The 23,197-nt window shown below is 35.0% G+C and overlaps 1 protein-coding gene across 1 annotated transcript; it reads left to right on the top strand.

Moving 5' to 3' along the window:
- Positions 1-2,762: 2,762 nt before the first annotated feature.
- Positions 2,763-23,197, top strand: gaa2 (alpha glucosidase 2). The gene is made up of 20 exons (XM_067404271.1): positions 2,763-2,929; positions 5,277-5,906; positions 7,097-7,242; positions 7,399-7,564; positions 7,950-8,046; positions 8,366-8,485; positions 8,583-8,701; positions 9,532-9,663; positions 11,881-11,991; positions 14,191-14,304; positions 14,903-14,987; positions 15,076-15,193; positions 16,384-16,517; positions 16,619-16,770; positions 17,073-17,221; positions 17,431-17,572; positions 17,669-17,767; positions 18,512-18,676; positions 19,000-19,146; positions 21,796-23,197. Exons 2-20 carry the CDS (start codon positions 5,286-5,288, stop codon positions 21,856-21,858), a joined length of 2,880 nt encoding a protein of 959 aa, XP_067260372.1. The 5' UTR covers positions 2,763-2,929; positions 5,277-5,285; the 3' UTR covers positions 21,859-23,197.

The raw sequence follows: 23,197 nt of genomic DNA, 5'->3' as shown, positions 1-23,197 counted from the left end.
AAAACAATGCTTTGAAGCATCGGAGCATAATGAATCAGTGTATCGAATCATGATTCAGATCACGTGTCAAACTGCTAATGGCTGAAATCAGGTGACTTTGGCGCTCCGAACAGCAGATTCGAAACACTGATTCATTTATGCTCCGATGCTTCCTGAAGAATAGTCTCATCGCTTTATAATATTAATATTGAACCACTGTTCTCACATGAACTGATTTAAATATGTTTTTAGTACCTTTATGGATCTTGACAGAAGAAGTGACATTACTCCCTATGGAGGCCTCACGGAGCCATCGGATTTCAACTAAAATTTCTTAATTTGTGTTCCGAAGATTAAAGAAGGTCTTACGGGTGTGAAACAGCATGAGGGTAAGTAATAAATGACAGAATTTTCATTTTTGGGTGAACTAACCCTTTTAACACCGTAAAAACGGTGCTAACCCTGCTCCAGAACAGGGTTTCATAACCCCGGATAAAAAACGGTGCTAACCCCGGATCTAAATTACAAGTGTAAAACGCTCCTTTACCCAGGGTTAAAAGCGATGTTTAGAATGACGTTAACCCGGGGTTAAGCACAGTGTGAAAAGCCCTATGTAGTAGTAAATACGAGAGAGATGCAAACACAGGTTTACTCAAGCAATAAAACAATAGAAGTGTTGACAAGTGTGGTGTCCCATACACTGAATTTGTGCTCTGCGTTTCACCCATCCAAGTGCACACACACAGCAGTGAGTGCTGAACACACACACCCGGAGCAGTGGGCAGCCACTTTTGCTACAGCGCCCGGGGAGTGATTGGGGTTATGAGAGTGGAAGAAAGCCCTGATCATTCACTCCTCCAACCTACATTTCCTGCCGGTACTAAGACTCAAACATGAGACTTGATTTTACTCATCGGAAATCGCTTGCTTGCTGTGATCTCATGTGATTGACAGGTTGTCCCACCCCTCATCAGAGAAGAGACGAGATGACGCTGCAAGAGGAAGATATTTTGATTAAAGACTGAGGGCACATTATTTTTTTTATTTTAAATGATGTGCTCGGATAACTCATTTATAATAAATACTGAAATATTCCATAAAAAATAAGAATGGCCCATTTTGATTTCATGTTGACTTGAATCATTCCAAAACACCTTAGAAACTGCATTTAAACACAACCTAAAGCATAAAATTTGACTGAAATAAAGCATATAGGAGGCCTACTTTCTGAACTTCCTGACAGCCCGTGATGACAGCTTAAAATGCTGCACACTATGAGTTTTGTAGCAGAGCATATATATATATAATGAGGCCTGGAAGTATGTCACATATCATATTGGACCCTTGAGATCACCTTGTGCATGCCTGAGGAAAACTGTTCCAGCTAAAGATGAACATGCTGGATTTATGATATAGGAACATGTTTCTATACACTACCAGTGCTACTCTATGTTGGCACTTGTCATCTCGACCTCAAAATACACACACACACACACACACACACATTATCCTGAGATAAATTTAATTTTGACTGGAGGGTTTGTGGTTTTAGAAATATTCATGTAAATTAGGGTTGAAAACTGAAAATGATTTGTTTCACCTTTATTATAATGGGGCCTCATAAGGCAGAGATTATCATCTAGCATTAGAGGGTAATGCGTGGGCAAACAAGACAATATTTCGACAATTAGGAGGCTTGTGGTGTAAATCCGACTTCGAGTTTTTCATTTCTCTGGTGGAATCATTTGTAGCGTGGGAGAACTTGAGAGAGAAAGATTACTGTGTCAAATCGTCTAATAACAACATGCGGCTCAGAGCAAATCTCTTAACATTGATAATAAAAACAACAAAAGCCATCTATGATCTTTATAATATGTCTGGTGCTTGAATACAGTTGAGTATAAAATATTTTGTCTACGGATCTAAATGATTCCAACGAGTCATATATGCTACAAGATTTCAAGAGTAAAACAAAAAACAAAAATGCATGCTATATTTTCAGTTTTCCAAGGATTTAATAACCTTACAGCTCAGAACAAAGACTGACCTGCCTTCCCTTTGTTGAATCAAACTGAATTCAATCAACATAGATCAAAGACAGTACAATTGAATCAAAAGAAGACAACACATTTCAGGCTGTTCTCATTTTCAAGGCCCCAATAATAGTTGGGCATTTGAATTTGTTCACCATCAACACATTATATTATATTATTACTTCAGTGTTATATATTACATAAATATTTTATTAACCTACATCACACTTACATTTTATGTGGAGCCACTTTCACTCCACTTATTAGTCTGAGCTGCCATCTGCTGGACTGATGTCACGAACACATAAGGCTTTAATTAAGACCCTAAACATATTATTTATAATGTAATTTTTTTTCTCTCTCATCATTTATTCAAATTTTAATTGCAGTTGAATTTTAATTGGTTCTTTTTTAATTTTTTGAATGTTTATCTTACAAGCCCTATTGTTTCCAGGCCAGTAGATGGCAGTGATTAACTCACAGTTGAGCGAGCGTCACACACTTGAATAATATCATGAAGAAATGTTATTTTGAACCGGCTCTTTTGGATGTTTAATTCGAACCGATTCGCAGAGTGAGGTGTACAACTGAGAAGTAAGAGACAAATTGTAAAAAAACAAATAAAACATTTTACAAAACATCAACGCATCAAAGATCACATGGAAAATGCGGGGGACACAGGGAGGTTTTTGAGTCATGACTCAAGTGAATCAGTGAATCGTTTACTGATCCGTCTAAAGGAGCCGAATCGGATTTCCATTGGTACTGTGATAAGGCACGCAGCAACACTAAGTTCACAGGACATGAAACACCCGTGACATTTACCTGTGCAAATAACATAGGATATTCACTAATGTAATGTAGTGTGTCAAACATTAAAACCTCCTAATATCCTGCATATTCCGACTGCAAAAGAAGTAAGTTCATTTGAATGTGCATTTTTCTCTTGTAAGTTATGTGTTGTTTGATGTTTCGTGTGAGCTCCGTCTTGTTTATAATGTGTAGCAATGTCACATATATGTTGTTCTGTGTCATTTTAACGACGTGGATTCATTTAAAATGTCGCATGGAAAAATAACACCGATAAACATGAGCTTTATGTACCTCTTTCCAAAGAGATTCATATCGATGGTTCATTTAATCGCAGCTTTGTTTGTTTGTTTGTTTGTTTTTACTTACTATGTTTCTAACATGTACAAAGCCTGTCATTTTTTATCTGAAGATATATGCAGTAATTTAAAAGAGTATATTTATCCATTATAACCATGGTACTGAGATTCTGTAGTACTAACATGTTATAAGTGTGTTAACAAGTGTATATTCATATACAATGATATTTACTCCAAGTAGCTTCAAAGAACATGGCAAAACAACAGCAACAAGAAATCCATTGTAGCCTACTTAAAAATAGTACTACTACTAATAAAAAACATGCAATAAAACAAAACAACAACAACAAAAAAACATATTATCATTGTTAGTATTATTTCACCCATGATGTGTATAATATTTGAAGGCATGTGTGTGTATGCTCTGTATAGATAGTGTTTTGTTGGACTCTGACCTCTCCAGGACATCATAACTAATATGTTGTATTCTGTAAGGCTTGTCAATCTAATGTTGGGACTTTGTGAACTCCCTACTTAGCCGTTCTGGACAACAGTGCATTTACAACTAGACTGAGAACTAGTATACCTGGGCAATATTCACTCAAATGTTCTTGATTAAAACATGTTTTATGATTTCAAAATGTAGCTTTGTTTATGCATGCTTGCTTTTCTGTTTTGTGAAAAGAGCAAAGAACATGAATCTTTCAGCAGAAGAGGTAGAGTATGACATTTGGTCTCATTTCTTCTCCTATAGGAAGCTATCTTCAGTAGCCACTTCCCTCATAGTTCTTCCAAATATCTACAGTTTTACGCACTTCAGAAAGTGTTGACCTCTTTGTGACATCTGTCACGTGACTTTTAGCGGGACTTAAAGGGTTAGTTCAGCTAAAAATGAAAATAATGTAATTTATTACTCACCCTCATGTCTCATACTTTCGTTTATCTTCAGAACACAAGATATTGTTGATGAAATCCGATGGCTCAGTGAGGCCTCCATAGCAATGCCATTCAAACTCAAGATCAAAATCAAGGTCTATATGGATATAATAACATTAAATAAATTAAATAGTATTCAAATATATTTGAAACAGTTCATGTGAGTTCAGTGGTTCAGTCTTAATAATATAAAGCAACGAGAAAACTTTTTGTGCACAAAAAACAAAATAAAGACTTTTCAACAATTTTATGTGGGCCGATTTTAAAACACTGCTTCAGTGCTTTACAATTTCGAATCACTGTATCGGAGCGCCGAAATCACGTGATTTCATCAGTTTAGCCGTTTCATAGGAGATCCGAATCACTGATTCGAAAACAAAAGATTCATAAAGCTCTGAAACAGTGTTTTGAAATTGGCCCATATAGATATTGTTGAAAAGTCTTTATTTTGTTTTTTTGGCACACAAAAATTATTCTTGCCGCTTTATATTATTAAGATTGAACCACTGAACTCACATGAACTGTTTCAAATATGTTTTTAGTACCTTTATGGACCTTGAGAGTTTTGAATGGCATTGCTGTCTATGCAGGCCTCACTGAGCCATTGGATTTCATCAACAATATCTAAATTTGTGTTCTGAAGGTCGTACGGGTGTAGAACGACATGAGGGTGAGTAATAAATTACATTATTTTAATTTTTGGGTGAAATATCACTTTAATGTTGGCAGATATATAGTGTCCTTATAGCTGTGCCCTACAGAGGCTGAAACTGCTGAAGAACTTGCTGATGCCTGGATTTTTATCATTAAAGGGAAAGTTCACCCAAAAATGAAAATCCTGTCATCATTTACTCACCTTCAAGCTGTTCCAAACCTGCATGAATTTATTTCTTCTGCTGAACACAAAAGAAGATTTTTTTTGAAGAATTTCCATACTATAGAAGTCAATGGGGCCCCATCAACTGTTTGGTCACCCATCTTCTTCAAAATATCTTCTTTTGTGTTCAGCAGAAGAAAGAAATTCATACAGGTTTGGAACAACTTGAGGGTGAGTAAATGATGACAGAATTTTGGGTGAACTTTCCCTTTAAATAAAGTTAAAAAAATGCAACCTTTTATTGTAAAGTATAACCATTACATTCTTACGGTTAGAGATGTTGTTGCTTTGCCAAACACTGTTAATTGTCTTCTGTTGTCTTTTTACCTTATTTATACTCAGGCGTTTGAAATGGTGTCATACAAGAGACTCACCCCTGAGGAGGTTCATTTCTCTGGAGCAGCATTATTGGATCCTGATGACTCAACGGACACAGATGGGAAGGAAGTAGACCCAGAACAGCCCCTGCTGCCCCAGAGCCCTCGCTGCTCCATCACCGTTGCCCTGCTGACCCTTGGAGGACTTATTGTGGTTCTCTCTGGTGTTTGGCTGATTGGAACTATATTTTGGTTTCATAATCCACCCTCCACAGAACCCCATAGACTCCCTCCACCTGCTGTGGCTAAAAGTCCAAACGGGACGTGGCTACAGCCACAGTCCTGCTTGAAGATTCCAGAAGCTTGGAGGTTTGACTGCTATCCTGAGAGAGGCGTGGTGGTCACCGAGGAGATGTGCCATGCTCGAAACTGCTGCTTCATACAGCGGTCACAGGCTAAGACATCGGGACGGAATGGAGTGCCATGGTGTTTCTACACACCTGATTATCCATCCTATGAGTTGGTGTCCATTATTGACACAGAGATGGGGAAGTTGGGAAAACTGCTCCGGAACAGTAAGACATATTATCCAAAAGACATAGATGCACTGCAGCTGGAAGTGTTGTTTGAGGAAGACAACAGACTGCGTGTGAAGGTGAGAGCACTTTTGGTCTTCATGTTACTGGCTCTTTTTGCTTGTGATCACTCAAAATATTTTGGTTATTAATGCTGACATTGAATTGTCTGTTAGCATTAATATCACTCACAGACCACCAAAATGCAATTAAAGATCAGATAGAAAATAGGGGTGGTCAATATATTGGTACCAGATCTGTTGATATTTACTATATAATCATTTTAATTAATACAAAAACTGTTTATTTTTAATTATTTGAAGATGTGTAATTGAATAATTGTAACCTTTAATAATTTATATCTATTTTTGAAATTTGGGGTTCGTAAAAGTTTTTAATGTTTTTGAAAGAAGTCTCTTATGCTCACCAAAGCAGCATTTCTTTGATCAAAATACTGTAAAAACAGTAATAATGTGAAATATTGCATTTTAAAATAACTGTTTTTTATTTTAATATATTGACCAATATGTAATGTATTCTTGTGATGGCAAAGCTGAATTTCAGCATCATTAGTCTTCAGTCACATGATCCTTCAGAAATCATTCTAATATGCTGATCTGTTACTCAAGAAACATTTCTTACTATTATCACAGTTGAAAACAGTTGTGCTGCTTAATATTTTTGTGGAAACAGAGATCTTTTTTTTTTTTTTTTTTTTCAGAATTATCTGATGAATTGAAATTTAACAAAATAACAGCATTTATTTGCAATCAGAATCTTTTGTAACATTATAAATGTTTTTACTGTAACTTTTAATGAATGTGATGTATCCTTGCTAAAGTATTTACTGACCCGAAACTTTTGAATGGTAATGTATAAAATATATAGTCAGTTATTGGTTATTTAATCTATTTAACTCTAACCTAAAGTTAATTTTCAAGCACTAACTCAATTACACTTTTAAATTTAATCTTTGGCAAATCACGAAAACAAAAGGAATATCCATTTTTCATATTGTATATTATAACTGCATTATAATTATAATGGCCATTTTTCACTTGTAGCATTTACAATCAATTATTTAAATTTTTAGTGCTTTATTTTCAGTTTATTTAGACAAGATAGTATAGAATTTAAGACCGACCATTTATTTATTATGACAATATATAACAGTTTATTGATATTGGTCAGAATATTAATATCTGTATGTCCCTATTAGAAAATGTTGCACATTATTTATTGTTTCATAATATTCACTTGTCTCATACAGATAACAGACCCAAATGCAAAGAGGTACGAGGTGCCTATAGATGTTCCTGTGGTTCAGAAAAGAGCATCGAATCCTTCTTACACCGTAGACTTCATCAAAGAACCTTTCGGGCTGATTGTCAAGAGAACACAGACAGGAACTGTGTTGTAAGTACTGTTTATTGTCATCTAACATTAGAAATAAACACATTTAGTTTCTTTTACATTAGAAATGATGACCAGAAAACTTTAGTTTTGAAATCTACAGTATATAACATGTCTCTGTATCAGTATCGAGTTATTAACATGATCACATGCCATTAGGCTGAATACATCCATAGCTCCTCTCTTCTATGCGGATCAGTTCCTGCAGATGTCCACATCATTACCGTCACGTTTCATATATGGGCTGGGTGAACATCGCTCCAACTTTCTGCATGACGTTCAGTGGAACACACTCACCATGTGGGCTCGAGATGTTCCACCCATGGTAATAACATGACTTTTGCCTTCTGATGTAATAATCAGTCTGTGCTCTTTCAAATTTTACTTAAAAAACTGAATTAGTAGTGTAACTGTATAATGTTAATACAAATTAATATTGTAATTTTTCTGATGAGTTCAACTTGTTGCTAGTCTGATTGGAATTTAGTGGCATTGTTTTCTGTGTTGTAATAGACTGTTTTTCTTCATGGAAGCTTGAAGCTTTCAACTCAAACTTTTTAAAATCAGTATTTCACATTTGTTTATGCATATTTTGTGACATTGACTATATTACATGAGCCCTTGAAAAGGACTGCAAAGTGCAAACATCACAGATTAATAAATGATCTAGATTGCACTTGATTTTCTGTACTTCTCGATTGTTCTTTCAGGAGCTGACCAACCTCTATGGCGTCCATCCCTTTTATCTTTCTGTGGAATCTGATGGAATATCACATGGGTTTTTCATGCTCAACAGCAATGCAATGGGTGGGTTCATCATCACACACATGCACACTTGGTTCTAGCATGATCTTGAGCTAATGGTTGAATCCGTAATCAGTATGCTGTTTATTTTGCACCTATTTTTGACGTTCGTTTTATTGTAATGCTTAAGATAAGCCTTGTATTTGGTCATGATGATACACCCAGGCTTGATTTTGTCCATCGGGAATTGTTTGGATTGTTGCATATCAAAAAATATGGTATTAGAATGCTTCCATGTTCAGAAAACTGTTACTGTAATACTATATCACCTTTTTGTAAGTCTGAACTTTTTATTAACATTTGTAAATAATCTGCCATGTAGATGTGGCTCTGCAGCCTGCACCTGCTCTCACATGGCGTATGATTGGTGGGATCCTCGACTTTTACATTTTCCTAGGCCCGGATCCCGTCTCTGTGATTGGACAGTACCTGGATGTTGTAGGTCAGCAAGCATCATCAGCAGTATTTGAGAAGCATTTTGACATGAAGAAACTGAAGTTCACCAACTAATGATTGTATCCTCTCTTTTTTTCTATTAGGTAAGCCTGCAATGCCCATCTACTGGGCTCTGGGCTATCATCTCTGCCGATGGGGCTACAAGTCTAGCAACAAAACCTGGAATGTTGTGAGAGAAATGCGGAATTATGGGATACCTCAGGTACTATACAGTAGCTGTTAGATCATTTTCATTAATTGTTGGTTTGGTGAATTTAGGTAGTTTTATAGGTAGTGTAGGTAATTATGGTTCATAGTCAAATGTTTACTGATTGGTTAGAATTTGAAATCTCCTGCTGTAGCTCACCAGATTTGCACTTTCGTTAGACATTAAGAAAAATATTTCAGTACAGAAAATGATGAAGCAAAAACCGAATGCCATAAACATATATCTGTTTCCATCAGTGTTATTGTTAACTAAAACTAAAACTAAAACTACCCACTAAACTAAACTAAAACTAAACTAACACTTAATTTTTTTGTATATTGAAATAAAGCTAAAAAGCTTGATGAAAATCTTATAACTTAAAATTAAATGAAGATTAGAAATATTGTCTTGGCAGTTAAATGAAATAAGTTGAAGTGATTAAAATGAATAAAACAAACTGACAATACAAATAATTTAAAGCTTTATAGAAATATTTAAAAAACAACAAAAACAATAAAAAGCACATAACAAAATGACTAAAATTTACACTAAAATGAAAAATATGAATGCATACTATAATTATATATAACTAATTTATACTGTTGGCTATTTGTAATGCTAGTTTACCCCCAATACAAATATTTGTTGTTTACAGGGACATTAAAACAGCTCTTTTGAAATGTAGTCAATTTTAATGTTGCATATGGTTCTTGATCCTTTGCCTCATATTGCTGACACACAAAGAGAAGTCTGATTTCTGCTTTTGTAATGAACCACAGAAAAACACTGACTTAGCATTGTGCAAATTGTACAAAGCAAATTGTTGTTGTTTTTTTTTCTTTCAGGACGTTCAGTGGAATGACATTGACTACATGGATCGTGCTCTAGACTTCACTTATGAGCCTATGAACTTTTCCACCCTACCTGACCTTGTGAAAGACCTTCACAGACATGATCAACACTACGTCATGATTCTGGTACAAACACATACACACACACACTTTGAATGACTATGAGCTATACCTTAGGTTACTCTGCTTGGACACCTAAATGATCTTGAAGTGGATAGGGGAACTCACTTCATACTAAGGTTGTCAAACATACCATTACAACTGGTACCAGTCAGTACTAAAAATTTTTAAAAAGTTGACGATACCAGCATTTCTGCAGTATTGGTTGTAACGAGTACCAGGTGTATTCATTATCCACTGCTTTAAAATGCTCTCTTTCATGTTTTTTTGAGCTATCTCTGAGCGTCAGAGGTTTCAGTTTGTATTTACAGTATGTTTTTACAAGTGTTGACCATTGTAGCCAATCACAATCATATCTGTTGAGCACCTGAACTCAATGGCCTATCAGAGGTAGGGGTGTGACGAGACGGGTATCTCACAAGACGAGACGAGACAAGATTTTTACACACTATTTAAGAAATCCTCAATGGCGAAATGCATGACTAGAAAAAATATTCTGCAGGTGTATTTGAAATGTTTTAACTAATCATCTTGTAATGAATGTCAGTATGAATTATCATATGCAGTAAAAGACAACAATACTCAAGTACTGTAAAAGGTTTTGCCACTAACTCAACTGACTGACTTCTCTTCTGTATGATTTCAGTCTCTTCAGACCTTACTGTACATGATTTATGAGCTTCTACAACCTTTGACCTCCTAACTGAACTCCTTTCCACAAACTGATCATAGAAGTAAAAACAGTATAAATAAAAATGGTAACACTTTACAATAAGGTCTCATTTATGAACATTAATGTATTAACCAACATCAACTAACAATGAGCAATTTATTTGCTACAGTATTTATTAATCTATGTTTATGTTAGTTAATAAAAATAGTCATTCATTGTTCATTTTCAATATTAGTTCACAGTGCATTAATAATGTTAACAAATGAAACCTTATTGTTTGTGCTTAATAAGATTAAGAGAAAACCGTTATTCATTTCTATGGTAACACTTTACAATAAATGCAACCATAATCACACTATTTCAATATATTTAAAGTGCAAATAAGACCAAATTTTTCTTTGATACAGAGCTGAGAGATGGTTACAACTACACTGCCCAGCCTAAAATAGCTTTCATATTGGAAGATATTTGCATTCATCAGGGAGCCACTTTCAAAATGTGGGGTATTGACATCGCGTTTGAATGCGCGCTCACGTTTACTTTCACTTTCAGCGATTGCGCGTAACGCTGTAAATATGGAGCTGCAGCGACCGTTATCCAACTGAATTAAATGTTTTTTATTTAAATACAAAGCAAAACGACAGTGGAGGCATAATGTAAACGAACCAGTGGCATATTCTTTCCTAATCATCCAAAAACTGTCATGGCAACATCACGAGACTACTTTTCGCCTCGACGAGAAATCTCGTCACATATTAGTCTCGCGAGATCTCGTGCCACGAGATCTCGTCACACCCCTAATCAGAGGTACTACTCAGTAAGAATCCGCTTAACACCACTGAAAATGCACAAGCTTGCGAATCCTTTCATTATAACCAAAGAAGTGTAAACACAATGTAAATAAGAGATTCATTGTACAATTAAGTGCTTTTTTATTACAACGGGGGTTTTCACAAGTTTAGTTTTTCATACTGCAAAGTACACTGCAAAGTTTCTGGATTGACAACCGAATTTAAATGCGCAATTGAATTGGAAACTTCAATGATTGACAGGAATAACAAACAGACAAGACTTAAAATTTGCACTGAGATCCGAATTTTGATACCGTGACAACCTACTGCATACAACCACTAAAAATCACCAGTTGGTTGAACATCATTGCACAGTTTTCCGCTCAAATGATCATCATTTGTGTGAAGATGTCGCATGATTTGATATGCAGTGACATTTATACATGTTCAGTGTGGCTTAAGTAATTTGTGGGGACTGTCAATAGATTTATTTGCAGAAAGCAAATCAACTAAAAATCAAAATGAGAGGAACGTTTATGTCTTGTGAGTTTATTAAAAATCCATGTGACACACTTCCTCATTCGGCTCTCGTCTCTTTTGTGTTGCATTAGAATCTCACTGACAGTCATGAGGCCTGTTTGGCAACTGAATGTTGAAACCTTCAGTAAAGCATTTGGATGTGTCACTGTGGATTTAGCTGAAGTGTGCTTGATTTAAACTGCAGTTTGTGTGTTTGTCTCTTTTGCGCTTCCTCATCAGGATCCTGGCATCAGTAGCTCTCAGCCTTCTGGCTCCTACTGGCCATATGAAGAAGGAAAGAAGAGAGGGATTTTCATCAATGACTCAAATGGAGACGTCCTTATTGGGAAGGTACTTTTTTTTATTTTTTTTATGCTGACCAAGTATTCATTTATTTGATCACAAATACAGTAAAAAACAGTAATATTGTGAAATATTACTGCAATTTAAAAGATCTATTTTATATATTTTAAAATGTAATTTATTCCTGTGATCAAAGCTGAATTTTCAGCATCATTACCCTAGTCTTCAGTTTCACATGATCCTTCAGAAATCATTCCAATATGGTGATTTTGGTGCTCATGAAACCTTTATCTGTGTTGAAAATAATTGTGCTGCTTAATACTCAAAAATATTTTTGACAGGATTCTTTGATGAATAGAAAGTTGAATTGAAAAGCATTTGATTAAAATAGAAATCTTTTGCAACATTGTAAATGTCTTTACTGTCACTTTTGATTAATTTAATGCATCCCTGCTATATAAAAGTATTCATTTCTGAAGAAGAGAAGAATGTGCTGACCCCAAAATGTGCTGACTCTGGCAGCTGTTTTTATTTTTCATAAGGATGCTGGCCACCATGATCACATGTCCAGATGAATACTACTGACTTTTCCAAAATAATTTCATGCTTTATTGATTGTTGAACAAATTAATCATTAAACATTTCTACAATGGCATTGTAATCAATAAACTTAAATGTCATGCTGCATTCGCACCAATAGGTGTCAATATGAAGTCCAAGACCAGGTGAAACCTAAACAGAAACTTGGTAATTAATTTGCATTTTTAAGAGTGCTTGGAAGCTTTAAAAACATTATAATTAAAGGTGCCATAGAACATGTTTTCAAAAGATGTAATATAAGTCTAAGGTGTCCCCTGAATGTGTCTGTGAAGTTTCAGCTCAAAATACCCCATAGATTTTATTCATTTTTTTAACTGCCTATTTTGGGGCATCATTAAATATGCACCGATTAAGGCTGCGGCCCCTTTAAATTCTCGTGCTCCCTGCCCCTGGAACTGCTTTAAACAGCATAAACAAAGTTCACACAGCTAATATAACACTCAAAATGTATCTTTACAAAGTGTTCGTCATGCAGCATGGCTAAAGCTAACATTACACACTGTTGGAGAGATTTATAAAGAATGTAGTGTTTATGAATTATACAGACTGCAAGTGTTTAAAAATGAAAATAACGACAGTCTTGTCTCCGTGAATACAGTAAGGCCGTGTGTCCACCAGAGCGTTTTTAGCCAGCTGAAAACGCTAGGCGCTCTGCTTAAAACGCCCGTCTGCGAGCACTTGAGAGCGCTTCTGCAGCGCAGCGATTTTTTTTTTTTTTTTTTTTTCGTTGAGACGCTTTGTTGCTATGATACAGAATATCTGCGTCACTGTTACTTATAACTGATTTTGCAGGTAATTTGTTTCAGACTTAAAATGTTGACACAATGGGAAATTACTTTGCTATGTATTTTCGGAGAGCAGCAATATTAATTTCTCATCCATTTTGTTCCGTTTTCTGTTTGTTGATGATGTTGTACAGCAAGAATATTGTGACGATTGGCCGGTGTAGTATTTGTCCCGCCCCTCCTCCACTCTGATTGGATGGCTGGCTAAAAAGTGACAGTGATGAGCGCTGTGTTTTACTCAAAGTTGAACATTCTTCAACTCGAGGCGACCAATAAAAAAACGCAGAGCTCTCAGCTCTCAGCGCTTGAGCGTGAAAAAGACACTCAGCGCCTCGCTACTCGCAGCTGGAACCTGGAACATTTAGAAAGACAATTTACAAACACCACTAAAAATATCATGTTATCATGGATCATGTCAGTTATTATTGCTCCATCTGCCATTTTTCGCTATTGTTCTTGCTTGCTTACCTAGTCTGATGATTCATCTGTACAAAGATCCAGATGTTAATACTGGCTGCCCTTGTGTAATGCATTGAACATGAGCTGGCATATGCAAATATTGGGGGTGTACATATTAATGATCCCGACAGTTACGTAACAGTCGGTGTTATGTTGAGATTCGCCTGTTCTTCGGAGGTCCTTTAAACAAATGAGGTTTACATAGGCTGGAGGAAATAATGGTGTTTGAGACTCACTGTATGTAATTTCCATGTACTGAACTCTTGTTATTCAACTATGCCAAGATAAATTCAATTTTTAATTATAGGGCACCTTTAAACAAAATTAAATTAAAATGTACTAATTATGAATATTATATATGACTTGACTGCAGATGTTTTTGTTGTTGTTGCTTGTTTCTAAGGTTTGGCCAGGTCTCACTGCTTTTCCAGATTTCTCCAATCCAGACACGCATGAATGGTGGTACCAGAATCTGCAGAGGTTTCATGACAAAGTGGCATTTGATGGCGTGTGGATTGTATGTTTTGCATTTGTATTATTCCTTGTTTGATGGTTCATTTATTTATGGAAGCTTGATTCCACCATGAAGTAAAAATAAAAAAAGTTAATTGCAACTTTTTTTTCTCACAATTCTGACTTTTTTCCCCTCAGAATTGCAAGATATGATATAAAGTTGCAATTGTGAGGAAAAAATTCAGAATTGCAAGTTGATTTCTCGCAGTTGACTTTATAACATGCAATTGCAAGTTAAAATCTTGCGGTTCTGACTTTTTTTTTTCTTATTTTTCCTCACAATTGTGAGATATGAACTCACAGTTGCGTGTTATAATGTCCAATTGTGAGGGGCAAAAAGACTGACGTTTTTTCTCAGAATTCTGACTTTAAAACACTCAATTCTGACTTTATATCACAAAATTCTGGCTTTATAACTCACTTTTACTAGTTTGAAATATATCAAAATTCTGAGAATTGTGAGATGCAAATTCACAATAACTTTTTTATTTTTTTATTTAGTGGTGGAAACAAGCTTTCATAATTATTTTTATTTACCCAGGCATTGATCTTGCTTTTTAATATGCCCAATATACTCTTCTTCTTTTTGTTTCTTCTTCGAGGACATGAATGAGCCGTCTAATTTCTTTGATGGATCACTGAATGGTTGTCCAGAGAATGAACTGGAAAATCCTCCCTACACACCAGGTATCAGTGTATTAGCTATAATGTGGAGATCTACATTATTCATGCTGTTTCTTTCAACAATAAGACACATGGTATTGTCTTGCTGTAGGTATTCTGGGTGGTACATTAAAGGCCAAGACTGTGTGTGCATCTGCTCGTCAGAAAATCTCCTCTCACTACAACATACACAGTTTGTATGGACTCATGGAAGCTAAGGCCACTGAAAGGTACACACAATCACACAAAAAAGACACAAAAATATATACGTACTGTATACCGTTCAAACGTTAGGTATCTGTAATCTTTTTTTTTTTTTTTTATGTTTTTGAAATGTTTTTTAATGTCTGTTACGCTCACCAAGGCTGCATTCATTTGAAAAAAAAAAAAAATGTAAAAACAGTAATATTGTGAAATATTAATACAATTTACATAACTGTTTTCCAGAGGAGTAAAGAGTAACTGAAAACCATAAAAAACTGTAAAAGTACATATATCTTACAGCCAAAATGACTCTATCACAAGTTATACGTTACCAATTCCAATACGACTTGAGTAAAATTCTTAGAGTATTTAATTTTTTACAGTACTTAAGTATTTTACTCATACAAAAACATAGTACCTTCAGTGTCCTTAGATGGCAATATCGCTTCTTTATAGAAGAAATAAACAGCTGCAGAAAAAGTTAGGTGCCATGCAAAATGTAATATGTAACTGCATTACTCATCACAAATGTATTGGAGAAAAGAGTACATATACTTATTCAAAAATGTAGTCACAAAGAGTTTAAAAGTTCCTAATATCTTTGTTACTCAGTAAAACTACAAAGTAGCTAAAAAGATACTTAAGTACAGTAACTAATTACATTTACTCAAATACTTTACGTCACTGCTGTTTTTGATTTTAATATTTTTTGAAATGTAATTTATTCCTGTGATGCAAAGCTGAATTTTCAGCATCATTACTCCAGTCTCCAGTGTCACATGATCCTTCAGAAATCCTAAAATCATAATATAATAAATCTTTGCTGCTCAAGAAACATTTCTTAATATTATCAATGTTCCAAATCAGTTGTGCTGCTTAATATATTTGTGGAAACCATGATACATGTTTGTCATTCTTTGAGTAGAAGGTTCAAATGAACAGCATTTATTTGTAATAGAATTTTTTGTGACCTTGTAAATGCCACTTTTGATCAATTTAATGCAAATTTCTATAAAAAAAAAAAAAATCTTACGACTCCAAACTTTTGTCAAACTAAGTGCCACTTAAAAAGAAAGATGGTGCAAGCAAACTTTTCAACCAAAACATTTCACCCCCCAAAAAGTTTCAAGTTTACTTCTCAAAATAAAGACAAAAAGTATTTGGACACTTTCTGTTTGTGAAACGGTAGTGGATCATGTTCATCTGTCTCTCTCAGTGCTTTGAGGAAGATCACAGGGAAGCGTCCCTTCATCATTTCCCGCTCTACGTTTCCTAGTCAGGGCAAGTATTCGGGCCATTGGCTCGGAGACAACAGGAGTCAATGGAAAGATCTGGCCACATCTATACCAGGTATAAACGCACACACCCATGCTCTGCTAAGGTCAGAGTTAGTCCCATATTGTGTTGTATTTACTACAATTTTACTAACCATTTTCTTTTCTTTTTTCCAGGTATGCTGACATTTAACATCCTGGGAATTCCTCTTATTGGGGCAGACATCTGTGGCTTTGGGGGCAGCACTACAGAAGAACTGTGTGTCCGATGGACCCAGCTCGGAGCTTTATACCCTTTTTCAAGAAACCACAACTCCATAGATGAACAGGTGAACTTTCTTCCTGTCCAAACGCTATTATGACTGTTTACTATAGCTTTAGACTACAGCAAAATCTGCAGCTGCAGCTGGTCACAACTCATAATGCTAAGATTCGTGCTGCCTTAGAGGATCTGCTGTTTTGCAACTGTTTTTATCTTATTGTTTTTCTGCAGTCTTGAGAAGTTTTTGTCTGTTCATTTGATTATTTACCCATCTGTCTGTTGATTTGCCAGTGCAATATTCTGTTTTTATAGTGTTTCATTCCAAAGGCAAGACTCTGATGGATTAACAGTTTTGTCATTTCACAACAGGATCAGGAACCAACTGCATTCAGCCCTGCAGCTCGTACAGCAATGAAAGAAGCCATCCTTCTCCGTTATTCCCTGTTCCCATATCTCTACACACTCTTCCATCACGCACACATCAGTGGACACACGGTCGCCACACCACTGCTCTTTCAGTAAGATAAACACATGTGATTTCAAACCCCGATTGTATGTGCATTGAATTCTTAAAGGAATATTTTACTCCAAACCTTGGAGTTATAGCAGTATCTGATGACAGAATTATCATTTTTAGTGAAGTATCTAGAAACAGATCCAGGCACATTATATTTATCATTTCACTTTGACTTCTTTGCATATAATCACTGTCTGTGCTGTGTTTTAGGTTCCCTACCGATGAGAAGACATATGGAATAGATAAACAGTTCCTATGGGGAAAGAGTTTGCTGGTCACGCCGGTTTTGGAGGCAGGACAAGATTATGTTGTGGGATATTTCCCTAAAGGTCTCTGGTACGATTTCCACATGGTAAGTCACATCCTCTCTAGAAACCCTTTTAGAAACATACAGTTCTTTTGCTTTGTAGTCTCATACAACATTCAGATTTGTTTGTGTCACATACAGGGTGATTCACTGGTAAGCAGAGGAGAAGAGATCAAACTTCAGGCTCCAATGGACAAAATCAACCTGCATCTCAGAGAGGGATCCATCATACCTACACAGGTGACAAAGAATTACAATATATACATATTCGTACGTTATTGTTTTTCAGTTAATGGAGACAGACTTCCTTAACAAGTAATTTATATGTAATTATTTATAAATATAAACCAGATTTTATATATAATAAATACCTTTCATGTAAAGGAGGTTTTCTCAATTTACAAAAAAAAAAAAAAAATTATTTCAACATTAAAAACCGTAATATTGTGAAATATTATTACATTCTAAAACAACTGTTTTCTATATGAATATATTTAAAAATTGTATTTATTCTTGTTGTGATCAAAGCTGAATTTTCGGCACCATTCCTCCAGTGTCACATGATCCCTCAGAAATCATTCTAATATACTGATTTAGTGCTCAAGTATTATTATTATTGCTGCACATTATCACATGATATACATCATATGCTCAATAATTAATAATGGTACTTTATTATTATCAAAAAAGTTGAAAACATTTTTTTTTTTTTTTTTTAAATAGAAATCTTTTGTAACATAAATGTCTTTACTGTCACTTTTTGAAGAAAAACATTATATATATATATATATATATATATATATATTTTACTTACCCCCAAACTTTTAAATGATAGAATTTATTTATAAACAAAATCCACTTTATATCCAGATTTTAATGGTCTTTCTCAGTTTACAAAACTCAGTTTACTAGTAGTTGATTAGGCCATCCATTCACTGCGATCCATAGGCATGTTTATTTGTTGTCTATATGTTTGTGTTTTAGAGACCGAACACCACCCTGTGGGTGAGCAGCGGTCAGCCCCTTCATCTGATTGCAAGCCTGAGTGAGGACGGTGTGGCCAAGGGTGATTTGTACTGGGATGACGGAGAGACCCTTGACTCGTATGAGACTGATCAGTACGCTTACGTCTATTTCACAGTAGAAAAGGTACAGAAAACGGCACCATTCACCTTTACTGCAGCACACCAGAATGCTTTACTTTCAGTAAGCTTTCATTAGATCCTCATACTATAGGCACGTTATAAAAGGTTATTTATTCACCTGTTTTACATGCTGCTTCTCAGATTTCATGTAATCACCTCTGTTAACTTTTCTCATTATATATTTAGTTTATACACATTTTTATTTAATGCTATTTTATTTAATGCATCACTTGATTGTTCTTAAATGTTTAAGTTTAAGTAAACAATCATATATGTAATATGATTTTATCATATTATGATTATGATATAATTATTAATGATCTTCAGAACACAATGACATCAGAGGTGCTGCATAATCATGAGGAGGCTACTTACATCACAGTGGAAACTGTTTCCTTTTATGGGGTAAAGGCGGAGCCAGAAAATGTAACGGTGAATTCACAAGAGGCCTCGTTCACTTACCGTGAAAATCAGGTAATATACTTTAATATTGTTTTTTAGAAGGTACTTGTTATAAATACACTGACGATTGCTTATGCTTTGTTATCAGGAGAAATTTGAATTTCAATTGCGAGTTATAAAGTCAGAATTGCGTGATATAAAGTCAGAATTGCAAGATATAAAGTCAGAATTGCAAGATATAAAGTCGCAATTGCGTGATAAAAAGTCAGAATTCTGACTTTTTCTCACTACTGTGAAACGTTATTTCTCACAGTTCTTACTTTGCTTGCGTTTCCTTTCATTGCGACTGACCATCAGGATTACTGCTTCGTTATTATTATACATTAAATAGACCATCAGGATTGCTGCTTTGTTATTTTTATACATAAAATAGAGGACATCATAAAGGATTATTTTTAGCGCCGATTTACCAATAAAGAAATATTGATTTTACTGTAGGAGACACATAAAGATTAGTCTCCGGACATATGCATTATGCAGGAATATGCATATAGAATGTTTCCACGGTAACCTTGTACACAGCGTTTCAAGGAGAAAAAACAGCTTTTACTGCCATCTAGTGGGCTTAATACTAAAACAACCAATACCTATTTCATTAACTTTGCAACTCAAGGGTAGAATCATGCAATTCTGCAAATTACAGTCGAGGTATTTGGACAATAAAAGTTGTTTTTAACAGAATGGATACACTAATGAATTTTGCACAATAATAACAATATAATAATAATCATAAGAAGAAGAAGAATCAGCTGTGGCGGAGGCGCAATAAATCAGACAAAGCTGAAGTGGCACATTTTATACACCAACAGCTTCAGACTTCACGGCAGCACGGCTATCGTTGGATGCACTGTTATAGACAGAGATACTGACCATCAGTTAATTGCGAGAAAAAAAGTCAGAGTTCTGACTTTTTATCACGCAATTGCGACTTTATATCTCAGAATTCTGACTTTATAACTCGCAATTGCAACTTTATATCTCGCAATTCTGACTTTATATCATGCAATTGCGACTTTATATCTCAGAATTCTGACTTTATAACTCGCAATTGCAACTTTATATCTCGCAATTCTGACTTTATATCACGCAATTGCAACTTTATATCTCAGAATTCTGACTTTATATCACGCAATTGCGACTTTATATCTCAGAATTCTGACTTTATATCACGCAATTGCAACTTTATATCTCAGAATTCTGACTTTATAACTCGCAATTGCAACTTTATATCTCGCAATTCTGACTTTATATCACGCAATTGCGACTTTATATCTCAGAATTCTGACTTTATATCACGCAATTGCGACTTTATATCTCAGAATTCTGACTTTATATCATGCAATTGCGACTATATCTCGCAATTCTGACTTTATATCATGCAATTGCGACTTTATATCTCAGAATTCTGACTTTATAACTCGCAATTGCAACTTTATATCTCGCAATTCTGACTTTATATCACGCAATTGCAACTTTATATCTCAGAATTCTGACTTTATATCACGCAATTGCGACTTTATATCTCAGAATTCTGACTTTATATCACGCAATTGCAACTTTATATCTCGCAATTCTGCCTTTATATCACGCAATTGCGACTTTATATCTCAGAATTCTGACTTTATATCATGCAATTGCGACTATATCTCGCAATTCTGACTTTATATCATGCAATTGCGACTTTATATCTCAGAATTCTGACTTTATAACTCGCAATTGCAACTTTATATCTCGCAATTCTGACTTTATATCACGCAATTGCAACTTTATATCTCAGAATTCTGACTTTATATCACGCAATTGCGACTTTATATCTCAGAATTCTGACTTTATATCACGCAATTGCAACTTTATATCTCAGAATTCTGACTTTATAACTCGCAATTGCAACTTTATATCTCGCAATTCTGCCTTTATATCACGCAATTGCGACTTTATATCTCAGAATTCTGACTTTATATCACGCAATTGCGACTTTATATCTCAGAATTCTGACTTTTTATCACGCAATTGCGACTTTATATCTCAGAATTCTGACTTTATATCACGCAATTGCAACTTTATATCTCAGAATTCTGACTTTATATCACGCAATTGCGACTTTATATCTCAGAATTCTGACTTTATATCACGCAATTGCAACTTTATATCTCAGAATTCTGACTTTATATCACGCAATTGCGACTTTATATCTCAGAATTCTGACTTTATAACTCGCAATTGTGAGATATAAACACGTAATTGCGAGTTAAAAAGTCAGAATTCTGAGATAAAAAGTCACAATTCATCTTTTTAGTGGCGGAAACGGGCTTCCATAGATACTCTATTAGCTTTTATTAAGCTATGCTGAAAATAATTTGGAATATTTGTCTGTGGTATGCTGAATTACAAATAAATAAATAAAAAATATTGTAATGCATTTAAAAAATATTTAAATACTTAAAATATACAGGTCAGGGGTATTCAGTTCAAGTTCCAAGAGGTCTCTATATTTTAAAAAATGAGCATGTTTTTGAGCATGTTAAGGGCCCCAAATTGCCCAAAAGGTTGAGAAAAAATTACCATAGGAAAACAATAGGGACCTTCACCCCTTGGGGCCCTAAAAAGACTTATGCAAAACGAGCCTTAAGGAAATGTATTTATTGCTTTATGTCTGTCTAGGTGCTGACAGTAACAGACTTGGGCCTGAACCTCAGTCATAACTTCACAATCAGTTGGATGTAAACCTGAATCATCATTGCTGTTTCTGAATTGCTAATTGCTGCTGAAATCATGATCTTAACATCTCAACTGACATTATCTCAGTACGTGGACAGTGGTGGTTCTGGTTCCAGCCTGAAATCAAATATGAACCAGAAAGGATATGACAGATTATTGATTGTATGTTGAATTTCTCATGTGCACTTTAAGTGTACTCTTTATTATTGACCCAGAGGGTGGTCAGTTGCACTCAGAGGAAGCAAACCGAAGGGAAGAATTCTGTGTATTTTGTTTGATCTAATGATTGGATAGATATTTTTACCTATGATGTTATATTACTGCCTGTTGTCGCTGATATTGTTTCTAGAGCATACAGATTATTCTTCTGTTTTAAATCTTTTAGTTGTGAATAAGTCTGTCATCCTAAAGTAGGCCATGCCATCACAACCTATCGTTCAAAATGAATTTGAGCATTTTAAAGCAAATATTTTTGTAGTGATTCAGTGGACCAACAGAGCAAAACAAAAACAACTGCAAATTCAAAAGTGAACTCATAACCTTTCAGACTTTTCCAAATTATGTTAGTATTATTTTGAATCGCATATGTGTATATATTGTTTACAAGCATGTTTGCACAGTTCAGGACATTCTGATGCTGAAGAAATGCATGTTTAAGCTTTAGTTTGCAAACATTTTTCCATGTACTGACAGGCTTGTAATTAACATGATCGAATATGTTCAGCAATAGAGACTTATGAATCATTCTAAAATGTAAAACCATGAAAATATTATGGAAGTAAATCACTGTAAAGTATTCATCAAGGCTTACAGATTGTGCAGTATTATGTAAATTGCTACCACATGCTGTCGATATTACCATTTATAGCATAACATTGTGCCTTATATTTCATCAAAGCTGTGATTCAACATTCAGTGGCTTTACTGTGAATGTATAAAACCCTCTGTTCGAAAACACTGGGCTGCTTTACAACTTATCAAAATGTAACAAAAAAGTTCAAATATAGACATGTGCTCCTAAAAAGGAAGCTAAAAGATATATCTATGAGTGAAACGGCCTATTTAAGGCTTCTTTTCTTTAAATGACCCCAAACAATCTGCTGTACAGAGTTTCAGAGGACATACAGGGTAGTGTGCAATAAAAATTCAAAGTGTTCATCTTTTCTTGTGTTTTTCTTTTGATTTGAGGCAGTGATATGCAAAAGAACAATCACCTAGAAACATCATAGCAACATGCTAAAAACAACCCCGCAAATATTTCAGTAAAGGCCGTTTGTGCTTCTTTTTATCATTTACCTCCATTGGTCTTCTTAGTGTCCAGCACATATGAACTTTCAAACCACAG

This window comes from Chanodichthys erythropterus, chromosome 12, assembly GCF_024489055.1.
Source record: "Chanodichthys erythropterus isolate Z2021 chromosome 12, ASM2448905v1, whole genome shotgun sequence".
In the NCBI taxonomy this organism is placed as follows: domain Eukaryota; kingdom Metazoa; phylum Chordata; class Actinopteri; order Cypriniformes; family Xenocyprididae; genus Chanodichthys; species Chanodichthys erythropterus.
Note: the sequence above shows the minus strand (reverse complement) of the source record. Positions and strands in the feature narration are given on the sequence as shown.